This window comes from Pseudonaja textilis, chromosome 5, assembly GCF_049901715.1.
Source record: "Pseudonaja textilis isolate UNSWEBS1 chromosome 5, rPseTex1.2, whole genome shotgun sequence".
NCBI lineage: Eukaryota > Metazoa > Chordata > Lepidosauria > Squamata > Elapidae > Pseudonaja > Pseudonaja textilis.
In genome coordinates, this window is record NC_141994.1 from 28143709 (window position 1) to 28161813 (window position 18105).

The 18105-nt window shown below is 38.0% G+C and overlaps 1 protein-coding gene across 3 annotated transcripts in view; it reads left to right on the top strand.

Annotated features, from left to right (window-relative positions):
* The window catches only part of ARID2 (AT-rich interaction domain 2), a 190407-nt gene that overhangs the window by 98502 nt on the left and 73800 nt on the right, over positions 1 to 18105 (top strand). For all 3 annotated transcript variants that reach the window (XM_026700645.2, XM_026700652.2, XM_087934407.1), the window contains 6 exons: positions 5405 to 5538; positions 5655 to 5873; positions 9596 to 9663; positions 14949 to 15015; positions 15096 to 15346; positions 17684 to 17780. In XM_026700645.2, the coding sequence (XP_026556430.1) occupies positions 5405 to 5538; positions 5655 to 5873; positions 9596 to 9663; positions 14949 to 15015; positions 15096 to 15346; positions 17684 to 17780 (836 nt within the window). The remainder of the gene's footprint in view (positions 1 to 5404; positions 5539 to 5654; positions 5874 to 9595; positions 9664 to 14948; positions 15016 to 15095; positions 15347 to 17683; positions 17781 to 18105) is intronic.

The following is an 18105-nucleotide window of genomic DNA, read 5'->3' on the forward strand; positions in this document are numbered from 1 at the left end:
AATTCTATTTGGGGGTTTGTGATTGAAATCCATTGGCTATATCCTCTCAGCATTCCTACAGCCAGCACCAGAGGTGCAGGTGAACTGTTACAGGAAAACCTAGTTTGCAGAGCTGTTCTCAATTTAATTATCAAATGGTCATTAATTTGGTCACAATTCATTTAATGACAAAAATTATTATTTTATTATTATTATTATTATTACAATAAAATAACATAAAATTAAATTAAATACCAATAGGGATAATCGGATTTAGAAAAAAAAGGGGGGGTACTTTGTATTTGATAGGATCCCCTGCCCCTTCAGAGAACAGGCTCCTCGGTGTGCCAACTACCTTGCATCACAGTTTCATTATCTACAGAAATTGACAACATCACTACAATGGCAGGGGGCCACAGCTTAAGGGCTAGAACAGTATCCAAGGGCCAGGACAAATCCACAGAGCCAAGGAAGCCCTCAAGGGTGGACGAAAAGGATGCCCAGAGATACCATCAGGCTATAGAAAAGCAAGAAAATAAACGAACCAGGGAAACTGAACAAGCCGCATCTGTTCAGATTCCACCCAGGATGGCTCGGGCCCCTAGCCCCTGTCTTCTCTCCTGGACTTCTCCACTCAATCTAGGCGTACTATTGCTAGACAGGCTCCTCTCCAACTCCCAATGGCCACGCTCACTCAAAGCAGAGTACCAGAGGCAACGTTTACTCCCATGGCAGCCGGCCTTCACCAGGAAGAGGACTTACCTGAGGAAATCACCACCACAATGAGAACGTGGATGGAGCTGGAGATACAGAAGGGCATTGCAGCAGGCATATAACAATCAGCATGGGCCAGGCGACATTCCGCAGCTTCGGACTGCGGAACTCTCTCGGAGCGATCTCTATATTTGATGGATCAGCATTTCCCTCAAGTACTTCCCCAAGGGGAGTTTCCCACCCTTCCAGATAGAATTCCACAGGGTTTCTAAGAGCATGGGGACCATGAGGAACAAATAGATCAAATAGAGGAGGGGTCAATACAGAATATTGACCAGGGGTTATCAGAGGCAGGTCCATTGGAAAGGTGCATGTCTGATGACGAGGGTCTCATGCCCAACCAACCTGTTTTTATGGGACTGTTCTGCCCACAATTATTCAAGTCCCTGTTATTCAAGGCTAAGAATACGCCTTGACACATCTAACCCCGCTCCAGTAGCTACAGGGCTTCAAGTCGAGTCAGGAGATTTAATTTTCTCCCAACCCGTTCATGAAACGGATGTGATACCCGTCCCTCATATGTTTTCTGACTTAATCCAACGGCAATGGGCCTCCTCAGCATCATATCCCACCCCAACGGGATATTGTAAAAATTTTTATAACCTGGCTCCCGAATTTTCAAATTCTTTAAACACTCCTGAAGTAGACGACCCGATAGTGGCCCTGGCATCCTCCTCCACCATTCCCATTGAGGCAGAGGAGGATCTGAAACCTGAGGGAAAAAGGGCAGAAGTGGCTCTCCGCAGAGCACAAGTTTCAGACGCATGGGCCATTAGAGAGGCTACAGCCGCATCCTTTTTTTACACGATCTTCCCTCAGATGGCTTTGCCACCTGAGGGACACCATTCCAGCTTCCAATATCCGAGCACATCAGGACATTGCCAAAATAATTGCGGCAATTGAAACAAGGTCCAAGAAAAAGATACTCCCTTCTCTTTTTCGGAAGTCAGAAAGCAGAATTCCCAGACATTTTGGAGGGGCTCCTTTCGTCCCTTTTACCAGGAACCCTACTATTCAAGATTACAGAGGGCATCAGGAGTCAGAGAAGGGGTGCAACAGGACAGATTCGAATTTGCAGACAGGTATAGATGGGGAGGACAAACCAGAAGACAGTTCCATGGAGCGGGAAACAGGCCTTTTCGCCGCCCTAAGTAGGAACTGCGAGGAAGTACCCATTGGGGACCGGTTAAAACTATTCGCTGACCAATGGGAGGCCTCTACATCTGACTCTTGGTCAGAGACACTTAGATTTGGCTTGGCTCTGGAGTTCCAATCCACCCTCCCAAACTTTTTAATGAGATGCCCACTTTCCGGGAAAAGAACCATTATGCAAACTGCTATTGCCCATCTTCTGGAGATCCGAGCCATTCAACCAGTCCCACTGGAACAACAAGGTCAGGGTTTTTCTTGCATCTTTTTGTAGTCCCAAAGAGTTCGGGGGGATGGAGGGCAATTTTAGACTTAAAACTTCTTAATCAATTCCTAGTTTATTGTAAATTTAAAATGACCACCCTACAATTCATTCTCCTTAGTATCAGACAAGGCGATGTTTTAACATCTATTGATGTCACAGAGGCATATTTACACATCCCAATCAGGCCTTCCCACAATAAATTTCTCAGGTTTTGCTATAACAATCTCCACTATGAGTATGTCGCCCTCTCATTTGGTTTGGCTTTTGCACCTTGAACCTTTACCAAGGTCTTAGCAGCTCTAGCCACTTCCTTCAGAGACAGACTACAATGTTATCTTGATGACATTCTAATCCTGTCATCATCCATTCCAAAGGTCCATATGGATACTCAAATTACACTAAAGACCCTTCAACACCATGGGTTTTCTATAAATTGGGAAAAAAGCCATTTATGTCCTTAGACTAGATTAATTCACCTAGGGGCCATTATAGATACCATAGAAGGCAAGGTCTTCCTTTCCCCAGACAGGCAGGAAAGTATTAGAGAATTGGCCTTGGAGTTCAGAACTCTTAGAAGAGTACCCCTAGTACTCCTGTCTAAACTATTGGGGGAAATGATCTCTTGTATCTCCATTGTAACTTGGGCCCGATTCCATGCCAGACATCTGCAATGGTTCCTCTTGCCGTACCAATGTTCCAGAAGGGACAATTCCACGATTTGAGTCATAGTTCCACCAGATGTCCTGAGATCCCTTCGTTGATTCCCACAGTCAACAAGGGTTGTCCGTTCAAGGACTCACACAGATCAACAGTCACAACAGATGCCAGCCTGATCGGATGGGGAGCTCTCTACCATTCACACATGGCGCAAGGACATTGGACTGTCCCAGAACAATCGTACAACATCAACTGGCTGGAGCTGAGAGTGGTCCACCTAGCTCTCTGCAGGTTCCTTCCGTTGCTTCGGTCCAAACACATCCTCATCCTGACCGACAACATAACAACAAAGGCCCACATGAACAAACAGGGAGGCACCCATTCCAGGCAGCTGATGAGAGAAGCAGAGAGGCTGTTTCGGTGGGCCGAAAATAACCTACTCTCCCTCAGAGTGGAACACATATCAGGATTGTCAAACGTCCAGGTGGACTGGCTCAGCAGGGCCACAGTCGACCAGTCAGAGTGGCGCTTGCATCCGACTATCTTTTCAGGAAACAGTACAAAAGTTTGGCCAACCGGTAATGGATCTGTTTGCTTTCCCTCTCAATTCCTAGCTACCGCGGTTCATCTTGCGATACCCATTGCAAGGGGCAGAGGACGTCAATGCCCTCTGCTGTCATTGGCCTCCAGGACTGCTTTACGCTTTTCCACCTCTCCTGATTATTCCTCAATTGATCCAGAAGCCTCTGCAGGAGAGGGCAGAATTGTTGGTGGCTCTGCACTGGTCCAGATGAACACAGTTCGCGGAGTTAAGGGACCTGCCAACAGAACAGCCATGGAGAATCCCACCGTCCATGGTCTCCCTCTCTCAAGGTCCAGTTTACCACCTGGACCCACAATGGCTCAAACTAGCCATGTGGAGATTGAGCAGAGACGTCTGAGGGGCGAGGAAATTTCCAATGCTGTCATTGACACTATACAAGCGTCCAGACAACCTTTGGCAAATTGGATATGCAACGCCACCTGGTCTATAGTCTGTCATTGGTATGCTAGGTATCACGTGGATCCCACCTCTCCATCGGTAGCACAACTGTTGGACTTTTTGCAGGAGGGCCTGAACAAGGGTTTATCACCAAATACCCTAAGGAGACAAGTGGCAGCTCTAGCTTCGGTCATATCTTGGGGTGACCTTCACTCCATAGTTCATCATCTGCATATTCACAGTTTTCTTTATGGTGGTACAAACTTGCGGTCTTCTGTAGTACAACATTATCCAACTTGGGACCTTAACAAGGTATTAACTGCGCTTACTATGGGCCTTTTCGAACCACTGAGGACCACGAGTCTCCATTTTCTAATGTATAAAGTTGCCTTCTTAATTGCAGTTACATCAGTAAGGAGAATCTCCGAATTGGCAGCCTTATCTGTATGAAAGGACCTCTGTATCTTTCATTCGGACAGAGTAGTCCTCAGACCAGATCCAACCTTCACTCTGAAAGTAAATTCGGCATTCCACAGAGCTCAAGAACTGGTGCTCCCAAATTTTTGTCCAGCCCCATCTCACAGACTCAAACACCAATGACATTGTCTGGACGTAAGACGGGCTCTATGCATATATTTGGAACGAACAGCAGCCTCTTGGAAAACAGAGGCCCTATTCGTGTCTTATCAGCCTAATACTTTGGGGCGCAAAGTTTCCTCGTCAACTATTGGCAGGTGGTTGAGGGCTACAATAGCTAAATCATATGAATCTCACTCACTACCAGCCCCCAAGGGCATAACTGCTCATTCCACCAGTAACGCGGCAACATCTGCAGCATGGGCCACGCAAGTGCCAATAGAGATTAGTAGAGTGGCAACTTGGGCTTCTCCATCGCCCTTCATTAGAAACTATAACATTGATGTTTTTGCCTCTGCTGAGGCTTCATTTGGGAGGAGGGTCTTACAAGTCCATACGGACTAGAAGCAGGCGTCAAGCCAGACAGAGTCCCTCCCTTAGGACAGTCCAAGCTTTGGTATGTCCCACTACTGGATGCTCTGAACAGCTCATGGGAGAAGGGGTGTTGGTACTTACCTGATACGCCCGTTCTCTTTGAGCTGTGAAGAGCATCCAGCCCCACCCAAGTTCGTCTGGTGAGGTTCTATTCCACCCAAAGGTCTAGATAGGGTGAAGCGTAGAAGGGTTCATAACTTCGACTTTGCCAAAAGTGGGGAACGCTAGGGAGGAGTCCCGTGGAGGAGGAGGAGCATCTTAATAATTAAGCCCAGCGTGACTAGGAAGAGACTGAAGCACCTCCCACTACTGGATGCTCTTCACAGCTCAAAGAGAATGGGCATATCAGGTAAGTACCAACGCCCTTTTTCAAATTGATCTGAAGTGTAAAGAATACAATGTAGGATTATCTTTATAAATGCTTTTATGGAGTTTTAAAAAAAATGTTTTTCAAGCTCAATAATCTGAGAAGACTGACAAATCAATTTGATTCAACTAAAAAAAATAAATTACAATTTGTTTTGATAAGCTTTCTAGCACTTTTTTGTATTATATGTATATTGAAAAACAGTTACTTTCCATTTTAGTTACCTGGAAAAATACGAGAAAGTACATCATTTTGGAGAGGATGATGATGAGGTACAGCCAGGCAATCCAAAGCCACAACTACCTATAGGTGCAATTCCATGTTCCTATAATTACCAGCAGCACAGTGTGTCAGGTAAATCTTACAGCTAATTAATAATAGTACCATTTATATTGGATTTTTGTGAGAAGAATAGCTCAGTGACCTATAGATGTATTTTTATTAATCTGTATTTTTGTCTTTATGAATAGATTTTCTTCGACAAAGTTATGGGCTATCTATGGACTTTAATTCGCCAAATGATTATAATAAATTGGTGCTTTCTCTATTATCTGGACTCCCAAATGAAGTGGACTTCGCTATTAATGTGTGCACTCTTCTATCAAATGAAAGCAAACATGTTATGCAGCTTGAAAAGGACCCCAAAATCATCACTTTATTACTTGCTAATGCTGGGGTATTTGATGACAGTAAGTTTCTAATTTGTAAAATACTTTAAAGATAAATGTACTACTGTGAAATATAATTTTTCAAGTGCTGAGAATCAATCTTCTGTTTAACCTATTCATTAGTTTTATACAGGACAAGCCTGCCACATCAGAACAATGTTTCATTTAGTTTAGTATTCTTTTAGCAGTGTTTATCCAAATGTTTTTGTGACATCTGTGGTATATATATCTGTGGTATATCTGTGGTATTTTCCCTCTTACTTGTTCTATCAGTCAATGTTATTCAGATGACCTCAAAAAAAAAAGACAGATTTTAATAAACGTGTTTAAATTCCCGTTAAAGCAATTTAAGCTTCAATCTTGTTTCTGGGGATAAGCGCTATTGAACTCTCAGACTGTATGGTTGATATTATGATTGCCACATTTACTTTGCTTAAAATATATATTGTATGTTTCTTTTTTTGGTTCTGGATATGCTCTCAATGAGTTTCATATTTACTGGGAATTTGTAGAATTGGATCCTAGAAATCTGGGACAATGGGCAGGATTTTTTTTGTTTATAATTCTGTACATTTCTGTCTATTTTCCTTCTTTGTTTAAAGTGCTTCATGTCTAGTTGCCCATTTTTGCAACATTTCCGTCTGTATGATTTCTAAGACAATCAAAAATGTCTTCAGAATCATCAAGCTATTGATTATCAGTTTTTATAGGTTTTTAAATTTTCTAATTATTATTTTCATTCTTTATTGAAATGACTTAACAGAAGCAGTTGTACTGTCCTGAAGAAAGTTTTTACAAGGAAAATGTTTCTTTTAATAATCATAATCCAAATGTAAGAAAATAATTTATAAATCAAATGCTGAACAGAGTAGGGTAGGACTTATTGTGTATGGATATTTGTCCCTGCTGTTGGAAGTTACTGCATTAGGATCTAACGTGACTGACAAGCTTTTTGATTAAGGTAATTTCATCTGTGTTTGGATTAATACTTCTATCATGGCATTATTTTAATGGGATCCATGAAATGAGCTTCTTATTGCTAAGTCAAAAAAAACCGCTCTTCTGTTATATATCTTTTATAATTGATAGAGTGTGTTACTTTTCTTTTTCTTTCATAAACCCTTTATTATTTAATCTATTAGATACTATAAACATGCTTCCTAGTATTCTCACAGCATACATTGATTTATCATTGATCATTCTGTTTCCATTCTGTGCTTAGATACTGTTCAGTTTCATGAAAGTTGGATTTCATAAAATAACTAAATTACATAAGATACCTTTTTCTGAAAAGAAATATTTCTTAAATCCTTTAATATCTGGATAATCAAGAATGTAGCTTTTAAATCTTCACAGTATCATATGTATTGTCTGGATTTTATTAAATCCATTCCATAAATGATTTTTTAAAAACTGCCTTAGCCATTTTTAAATGTGATATAATGAGAAAGAAAATATAGAATAGGCCATTTTTTTCCACATAGGCCTAAAGTGTATCTTTCAGACATATATTCTAGAAAGCAGATTTTACCAAAAAATCCTTGTTCACAATAAACTTCTAACACGTGCATGTAAACGTACATATTTTCCCAGTTCTTCATAATCATATTATGAATATACACAGTCTTCAGATTTCCTTTAAGGTGACTACTCTGTTCCCTTGTAAAGAAGATTGTTGGTACCCAAAGAATACAGTGGATATAAAAAGTCTACACATCCCTTTTAAAATGCCAGGTTTTTGAAATGTAAAAATGTAAAAAAAAAATCAACCAATGTAAATCACTTCAGAATTTTTTCCATTTTTAATATAACTTACAGTATAAGCTGTAGTACAATTCAATTGAAAAACAAACTGAGAAAAAAAATAATGAAAACATACAATAATGTACTTGCATAAATGTGCACCTTATGCATCTTAATCCAATACTTTGTTGAAGCACGTTTTGATTTTATGACAGCGTTCAGTCTTTTGGGGTAGAAGCCTATCAGCATGGCACATCTTGCCTTGCAAATCATTGGCTACTCTTCCTTGCAAAAGTGCTTTACAAACTCTAAACTCACTGTCATAAAATCAAACCATGCTTTAACGAAGTCAAATCTGTCAGATTGTGAAGGTATCTCCTGCGTACAGCTCCCTTCAGGTCACCCCACAGATTTCCTTTTGGATTCAGATCTGGACACTAGGCTAGGCCATTCCAAAGCTTTGATATACTTCTGGTGAAGCCAATCCTTTGGTTGATTTGGTTATGTGTTGGGTCATTGTTGTGCTGAACAGCGAAATTCATTTCATCCTCAATATTTTAGGACAGGCCTGAGGATTTATTTATTTTTTTGCCAAAATTGACTGATATTTGAAACGGTTCATAATTGCCTCCACCTTAACTAAAGCCCTAGTTCCAGATGAAGAAAAGCAGTCCCAAAGCATAATGCTGCCACCACCATATTTCACTGTGGGTATGGTGTGTTTTCACTGATGCACAGTGTTGTTTTTGCATCAAACATGTTTTTTTCAATAATTATGGCCAAAAAGTTCAACATTTCTTCTCCCTCTTTGCTCTGACACATACATCCACCAGTGCCCCCCTTCCTGGCCCTTCTATACTCACACATACAGTGCATTTAGAAAGTATTCAGATCCCCTTTACTTTTGTCAATTTTGTTATGCTGCAGCCTGATTATGCAATTGTTGAAATTCATTTTTTTTATTAATCTACACTCAGTACCCATAATGACAAAGTGAAAACAGAATTTTAGAATGTATGTCTGTAAATTTATTTATAAGAAAAACCTAAAATATCTCAGTATTCAGACTCTTTGCAACAACACTTGAAATTTTACTCAGGTGCCTCTCATTTTTTTTGATTGTTGCTGACAAGTTTCTATACCTTGATTGGAGTCCACCTGTGGTAAATTAAATTGATTGGACATGATTTGGAAAAGTATGCACCTCTATAGAAAACCTCATAGCTGACAATACATACACAGTAAAAATCAGGAGATTAAAGGGACTGCCTGCAGAACTCTGAGACAGGATTATTGCAAGGCACAGATCTGGGAAAGGCTACAATAAAATTTCTGCTACACTGAAGTTTTCTAAGAGCACCTCTAAGTTTCTAAGGACCTCAGATTGGACTGAAAGTTGCCTTTCCAACTGACAAGCATCCTAAGTACATAGCCAAGACTACATAGGAGTGGCTTAAAAACAACTCTATTGAATGTCCTGCAGTGGCCGTCAGAGCCCTGACTTGAACCAGTGGTGGTATTTACCGGTTCAGCCCAGTTCTGCTGAGCTGGTAGTGGCAATGAGCAGCGGAGATCAAACTGGTTCTCTCTGCTGCTCTGTTGTTGGGCCTACCTGCCCGCCTAGGCTTCCATACTCGCCTTTATCCTCTGCTGTTGAAGTGTAGCTGCTTTGCGTGGCACAGCATAGTGCTGCATGGCAGCTGCTGAAGCAGCAGGGAGAGTGCATGCTTGCAGGAGGTGAGTTGGAATGCCTCTGCGCCTGCACAAATGCCTCTGTGCCTGCGCAAAGTGTGCATTTGGCTTATGCACGCAAAGTCTGGTTCACTCTGATCTGAAGACTGATCTGGTCCAAACAAATAATTTCCTATACAATTAAAATTTTTAGAAATTTTTAGAAAACCAAATAAATTAGCTTGGTTTATTATAAAACAGCAGGTTTAAAACTATATTCTTTGAAATACTTCTGGCAATGTAATTATAATATTAATGCTTTTTTATAGCTTTAGGTTCATTTTCTACTGTGTTTGGTGAAGAATGGAAGGAGAAAACAGATAGAGATTTTGTTAAGGTAATTTCTAAAATTTTGATACATAACATTTTTCTGAAATATATATATATATAAATCAAACTATTCTTGCTTGCGGAATCAGACCAGTGGAGGAGAAAGGAATAACCTTAAGATATTGAAGTAGCACGAATAAAAATACTAGGAAGATGCAAAAGAGAAAAGTGGTAATAAGTAGCCCTCAACTCACAATCCTATTGGTTTTGGCATTCCCCAATGTAGTTATTAAGTGACTTACGAACGTAAAGTGGAGCACAGAATGTCTTGGATGGGGAAGGCCCCAGAAGGCCTACTGCAGGCCCAGCCCACTTGCTCCAGGCTTCCCAAGGCCTCCCCCAACCATGAAGGCACCCATGCTCTTCTTCCTGCTCCTCAAAGTATTCATCAAACTCAGGCTATTCCTCAGCCATACTTCTTGGCCGAAACCGGGTCACCATTCACTCACTTACCTTTGGAAGATCTGTGGAGCTCTGGTGCTCATGTTGGAGAAGGAGGGACAGGATAGCCTTTCTAACTTCAGCGTCTCTGGGCTGTGTGGTTTCATCCTGAAAATAGGTGCCATTTTCAGAAAATGTTGCCTGCTTCTGGGATGGAGCCATGTGGTCTAGTGATGCAATAGCTTGCCCTTTGTCCCCAGTGAGGCCTCCAGAGATCTTCCATAGCTGAATCTGTGATCAGTGAAGGAGTGGGGAGAAGGGTGTGGAATCCAGGAAGGGTTGGTAAGCAATCGCAGGGACATGGCAAGGCAATGGGGGGAGGTAGGCAGAGAGTGCCACAGTGTCCCTGCAGTTGGTCTTAATAATGAATGACCTCAAGGGTGTTGCAGTCACTGTAGTTTCAAAACTGGGTCAAAAGTAAGTCTTGATGTGGATCTGTTGTAACTTCGAATAGTCACTAAGCGAACAGTTGTAAGTCAAGGACTACCTCTACATTGAAACTTTATTGCAGACTAGCATTGACAGGCAAGGTTTATTTTATAGGAGGAGTTTGGCATGGTGCATACAAAATGATAAAGTTAGAAAAACACATCTTCTATCAGACTTGAGCTGCTTCGTCCCAGCCACGTTACCTATAACTAGCTTTTTGTAGAGTACCTATTGCTAGTGCTCATGGTATCAGCTATTACTAAAACTGTCCTGTTTGTGTGTAACTTAATTGAGTGAAAACATGCATCATTGGGCAACCATTTTGTACCAAGCTACCTCAAATAGACTAACTTATCTTATAGAATATGCCCAAACTTCAGGGTCCATGATTCCTGTGGAACTGAAACTTTGAAAATTTCAAAAACACTTTGTGCTATAAAAATTAAAGTTTTTTTCTGCATGAATTTTATCTAGCTAAGCAAAAAATAATACACGCAATCATAAACTAACACCAGAAAGCAATTGTCTGAGTTATAAAATGTTTAAATGAATTTCATCAAATCTTGTTTTGATTTGTTCTTCGACATCAACTACTGATTTGCTTCTTAGCCTCTGGTAAGAGGCTAAGCCTCATGTTTGTTGTGTATACACTCGGCTTGATACCTCTGTTACCTGTTTCATACATCTATTGATTGGGCATGACAGGGCCACTGTTGTATTGTTCGTCAGTGAACTTCTTTATTTCTGCTGTAATCAGCCTGCACATCAAAGGTGGCTCATAAACACCTTCAGACCAGCTCCAGCAGAATGGATGCTCCAATGTTAATTAAAGGTGCTTTTTTTGTACAGAAAAATTTCCTAGTGTGTCATTATCTGCACCTCTCAAGTCAATGGTCTTTTGCATACCAGCTCCGCTCTGTTGAATGTCACCTGAACACAAGAGTGTCTGGATTATCATTTCACTGAAAGCATACTATGCTGAGCACTGAATGGTTGGCAAAACAGCATCTACTACAGCCTTCTTTTGCAATCTGACTTTCTGTAGCTGGAACAACACATGACATGGACCTTCAATCCAGAAATGTTTTACTTTGATATTGAATCAGCAAGGCTAGTGCACACCCAACAATGTACTCCACTATCATTCTTAAGTTTTGGAGAGTTTTGCCTTTAAAGCCATATTTTGAAACCCGTATTTGAGAAAGCCTATTTGCAGTTGTCAGAAGAGCCAGATCTATGGGAAATTCTGTCTTTATTGCCTGTGTGATCCTATATTCATATGCTTGATCAGTAGAGAAATCCTATACAACACGGTCACTCAGTAAAACAAGAGGCTCACCAATTGGAACTCTGATGAATGAAGGATCAATATTTGTTGCAGTGTCTAACATATTGCCAATTTTACCTGCCCATTTGTTGTTAGACAAAATCTTCCCATCCAATTTTGTGATTAAGTGTCATAGAGGTAACTCATTCGTGTGGAGTGCACACCAACCAGCTCAACTTCCAGTCAAGCTTGACCTCTACCCAGTGTCTGGCACCATCTTTACAGCCAGTATTAACATTTGTAGAATCTTGTCCAATTGCCTTCAAGCTTTTGTCAATGCCTTTCTTCATGAGATTATCTGCAATCACTTGAGCAGATTTTCCTGTTTTTGAGCCTTTCTCTGGAGTGAAATGATAAAGATATCTTCCACCTGGCTCACTGCACAAAGAATAATGTTCTTCTTTGATGGTACTGGGGAATTGCTGATCTGAATTGTTTGCTTTCAGCATAACTTTAGTTGCATCTATATGGGCATCGAAGAAGATGCATTCTATTTCAACCTTCTTACAGAGCTCATCAGATTCAACCAACACTATCTTATGCTCTGCATAGCAACAATTGTTAGTTCTAATCTATTTTATTCTGACTTTTCTTTTGAAGTAGAAAGCATATGTGTTTGATCTAAGGCCTCTTCATAATTTCCATCATATTCCTCTTCATCATCAGTCATCTGTTCTTCATTTTCATCATAAGAGACAATTACTTTGTCAGTATCAAAATGACTGGAATACTCTGCTTATATTTAGCGAGCCTTTGTCTCTGATTGTCTTGCCACTTTTGCCTTTTGCCTAGTCATTTCCTCTTGGGCACATCTGGCAAACCAATCTGGTGCAATCCAAAAGTATCAATCTTGTTTCTCTGACCTTTAACGAAAACAAGTTCCTTCAATGGTATCTTCTTCTCCTTAAGGCAGGTGCAGTTAATGTGAGCTTCTCTTTTGCAGCCAGCAGGACAGCCAAATTCGGAACACAGATTGACACTTGCAGTTGAGGATGTCAAACAGTTTGTCAAGTTTCACAGTGAAAGTCTTTGACATCTAGCTTTCCTCTACCAAGAGATATGTTTTTGGCTTGATCCCAGCTTTCTTGGATCTTGTTCAAGATTGTCACTCGTAAAGTTACAACAGGGGCCACAAAAGAACTGTTCACTTGTTCTCACTTTTTAAGCACTTTTAGATATATGTCTCTTGCAAGACTGGCTGCTGGGTAGTTTCTAGCCACTACTTTGTTCTCTTAATAGTAAGCCATATCTGAGAACCTCTCACAGTGATGGGAGTTCAGACAGCAACAAGTCTCTGCCATTCCCAAAACAAAAGCCTTGTTCTTTTTTCAGAAGCCATTACAGATCAGTTATCACACTCACAGGAAACGAGGCCAGTAGTATTAACACTCAGACAAAATAACATTTAACAAAAAGAGAAAGATAGTTGAACATGTAAAATGAAGCAAACAAAATCTTTAAAAGTTATGTAGTTACTTACCAAGCATATCTAAATTATATTAAAGTAACCAAAATACCTTTACAATCCCCAAAGCATGTCACAACTTTTGACCACCTCTAATGTTTGGAAATTGAAAGTTGAAAAATTTGACCTGTTCTATCGCTAGATAGCAAAAATGGAATCTATTCATGCCCTAAAAAGACTTGATATATTGAGTCTTCTTTGCATTTTGGCATATAACAAGGTAGAACTTACTAATAATTATATCAGGAATGTTAAATGTTTTTATATTTGATTAGCCATACGGAAATAAACCAAATTATAACATGTTTAGCTTACAACATCAGTTGAATTAATTATGCATATGAAACTAATTGTACCATTAGTTCCAATAATGCTGCACTATAGTTTCAGTATGTTTAGATTTTTAAGACTTTGAATGAATTCCAAACTATAGCTGTTTTATATAAAGCAGTTGAAACATTAAATTACTTTAAAATCCCATTTGTTAACATTAGTTCTAACATATTTATATGTTGAAAATTCTAATTTTCTTCTTAATGTTTTATTTATTTAATGTTACATGGTGTAGTGCATCTTACAAACTTAATCAGATTTATGATTAAGGATTGTATCACTTTATTTCTATAATTATATCTATGATAGGCAATAAGATTGTGTTATCATATGACTAATTGTAATTGGTGGTTCAGTGTAGTATTTAAACTTGTTTTTATGCTTTTTAATTTATTCAAATCCAGGGAGAATAAGCATAATTTTTTGAACACATATCCATGCATGCACACACACTGACGATAAATACTAACTTTATTTAAAATTTCAAAAAGACAGGCTGAGGTTAAATATGAAGATCTTATAATTCATATCTATTGAAATAATCTTATTTAAAGCTTGAGTTAAAGGATGAAAATCAGACTAAAATTGTACTGTACCATTATAATCTTATATATGTATGTATGTGTGTATGTATGTGTATATATGCAGATGTGCATGTATATGTATACAGGTCAGAATCTACCATTGAAAACTTTAGGTGCTTATATATTAAATAAAGATCCATTAGAGAGAAGTTTTTGTAGTCCTCGGTTAATAACCATTTATTCAAAGACTATTTGAAGTTATAATGACATTTCATAAGGACACTAATCCTAATCCTCAAAGTTACAGTGGTCATAGTATTGCCAAGTCATATGATCACAGTTCAGGCATTTGGCAACTAGTTCACAGTCACAATGATTTCAGCACCCTGGATTCACATGATTGCCACTTGTAACTTTCATGATGAGCTTCCAACAATCAAAAAACGATAGAAACTGGATGGAGGTCACAAATGAGGATCATGTGAAATTGTGCCTAATAGCCAAGTAGAATTCACCTAATGACCACAATTGAATCTGCTTTTGTAAGTTGTTCTGGTCATGTAACACTGCATTTTATGACTTCGTTACTTAGCAAAGCACCATCATTAACTGAGGCCTGCCCCTACACAATTCTATTATTTATTTCCTAGAAAGCTTCCTACTAAATAAATACTGTGTGCAATACATGATTTTCTTCCATTATTACGCACCAACTGTTTTAGGAATAAATTCCCTTTTAAGTTTCACACTAAATTTTTTTTTTTTTGCCTTAGTTTTGGAAGGATATTGTTGACGATAATGAAGTACGTGACCTTATTTCTGACAGAAACAAATCTCAAGGTGAGTTGCAGTGGATAAATAATAGAATATTGTTGGCATATCTTGAACTGAGCCTTAAAACAATTATCTTATTTTTATAGATACTGTATCAGAAGATTGGATATGGGAGTCTTTATTTCATCCACCACGCAAGTTGGGCATTAATGATATTGAAGGACAGCGAGTTCTCCAGATAGCAGTGATTTTAAGAAATCTCTCCTTTGAGGAGGGAAATGTAAAATTATTGGCAGCTAATCGTACTTGCCTTCGTTTTTTGTTGCTCTCTGCTCATAGTCATTTTATTTCTTTAAGACAATTGGGGCTTGATACTTTAGGAAATATTGCTGCTGAGGTAAGAAATTTAAAAAATGATACCTATAATTTAAATAGCTTAAAGTATGAAATAGGAATGAATATCTATCTTACCTTATGGAGTGTTATATAAAAGGAAACAGTGGGATTGCTAATTTCTCAGATATTTTACTTATCATCAAAGATCATTAAATAAAGTTGTTTAGATCCAAACCTAACCTGAAGTAACAGAATAGTAATCGCTTAAATCTGAATCCTATTTTTTTCCTATGAAGCATTGCATTTTGTGTTACCTACAAGTGTACTTTCTTTGGATTTTGTTGAACATCTCTTAAATGACAGCTGGCTAAGAAGATTTTTTTTTAAAAAAAAATATTTTTGCTTCCCTGAGAAGAATTAAGAGAATGAAATTTCTTCTAACACTGCCCAGAACATAACAATTTAAAAATAATTTATTGAAATGAAAAGTCCTATCTTGAATATAAAATGTGGAACTTGATATTATTTTTTTAAAAGCAGAATATTGAGCTACAAATTAACTATAATGAAAATATATAAGAGCTTAGGTTTTACTACTCTTGTTCTCATTCTTAAAATCCATGTAATGTAATTAAAAATTTTGTTTATCCCATGTTTCTTAACAAGAAGTATTGTTTGTTAATTACCATTTGGAAGAATAAGGTTAATTACTTCAAATTCTAAACTGTTCTTAACATTTATTATGCAAACTTTGTAGAACAGTGAGGCTTACTTATTAGCAATCATGCAGCAATAAATACTATTTTAAAGTATTGAAATATATTTTAATTAAAAATTAAGATTAAGGTATTTATAAAATATCTAGATAAATATAACCAGAAAATTTAAAAATTTACTATTTACAAAGTCTGCATTACTATTACTATTAATCTTCTCATCACTCCTTATCACCCATCCTCTCCCACTTGTGACTGTATGATTGTTGCTTGTATCCTTACGATTTATATTGACTGTTTCTAGTATGATTTAATTGCTTATTGTACCCTATGACTATTATTAAGTGTTGTACCTGATGACTCTTGATGAATGTATCTTTTATGTACACTGAAAGCATTTGCACCAAGACAAATTCCTTGTGTGTCCAATCACACTTGGCCAATAAAGAATTATATTCTATTCTAAAAATATATTCCTATTAGTAGTTATAGAAAAATACCTGTCAAATATATGTGTTAAAAACATTCCTGTGATGTTTAGCAGTGTTTATTCCCATGTACAAAGCATTAAGTTGCATTCAGCTGAAAAAGAGAAATTGTTCACTTTTCTTTGATAACTTCACAGCTAAAATTGAATTATTAGATAATAAAAATACAGGTATTCTTTGGATTGCAATTATTTGTTCAGTGATTGTTCAAAGGTATGATGGCATTGAAAAAATGGTACAACCAGTCCCTGGCTTTCACAGCTTCTCACATGGTCACAATTTACAATGTTCCCTGCCAGCTTCCTACCAGAGAAGTCAGTGGAGAAGCTGGCAAGAAATCATAAATAGCAGTTATAGGAGATCCTTGCTTAATAAGCTGAGTGTCCCTCACTTATTGATAGCAAATGGCACTCACAGAATTGTCATCAATAAGTGGCGCACTCACAACATTGTGTTTTATAACCATAGCCCTTAGCGATGGCAATTCTGGTCCCAATTGCTTTTATAAGCCAAGTACTATGTGTAGTGCAAATTAAATAATTCTCAGAATGATATCCAATATTGTGAAATATTTGAAGTAAAAATGTGGAACTTGACTGAGAAAGGCATGGCTTTACTAGTTTCTTTAGATGGTGGTTTTTGAAACTCCACAGTACCATTCTGAAGTACTGGTAGGCTTAGGAGCCACTGTATTACAGTGGTTTTAATCCTTCATGCCATGCTACATTTAGATAAGAAGTGTTTGATAGTTTAATATTGCCTTGTGGAGTCCCACAACATAGTCCTTTAAGATGCATATGAAACAGGTTGCTCTCTAGGAAAATATTTTATTACCATAGTTGTTGCTAATAATGAGCTAGAGGTAAGGATGGGATAAGTGAAAATTAAATTAAGATACTGGATCTGTTATTGAATAGAAATTGGAACTTTGGGATTAAGAATGATGATGCTGCTGCTGATAATGCCAATTTCAAATTTTGTTCGTTTTCATTTTAGTGTTAACTAGCTGCTTAAGTGCAAAGTGCATAGAAATATAGGTTATGTATGGAAATAATAAATAAAATAACAGAAAGCATATAACATTTTCAATATGTTTTAAGTGCTACTTAAAATTAATTTGGAATATTTCCATAATGATATTAATTTTATAAGATGAATCATTCAATCATTAATATTTGCTTTCTGTTTTTTCAGCTTCTCTTGGACCCTGTTGATTTTAAAACAACTCATCTAATGTTTCATACTGTTACTAAGTGCTTAATGTCAAGAGACAGATTCTTAAAAATGCGGGGTAAGAATTTGTGATTACAGTATCTTGTGTAAAATATCATTTTTATAAAAGTCAGAGGAAGAACCATCTATTTAGATTGAGTCCAGCCTAATACTTAGCACAGAAAAATAAACGATTCTTTGTAGATAATTATTGTGAAGTAACTTACTACCTCATTTAGGTAACTGGTTCCACTGTCATACTTCTTTTTTCTTCTAATATTCAACTGGCATCTGTGATTTTGTAACTTGAAACTATTACTCTGTATTCTTTACTCTGGGAACAGAGAACAAATTTTGCTCTTTTGTGACATCCATATGACACTGTTTTTTGTTTGTTTGTTTCA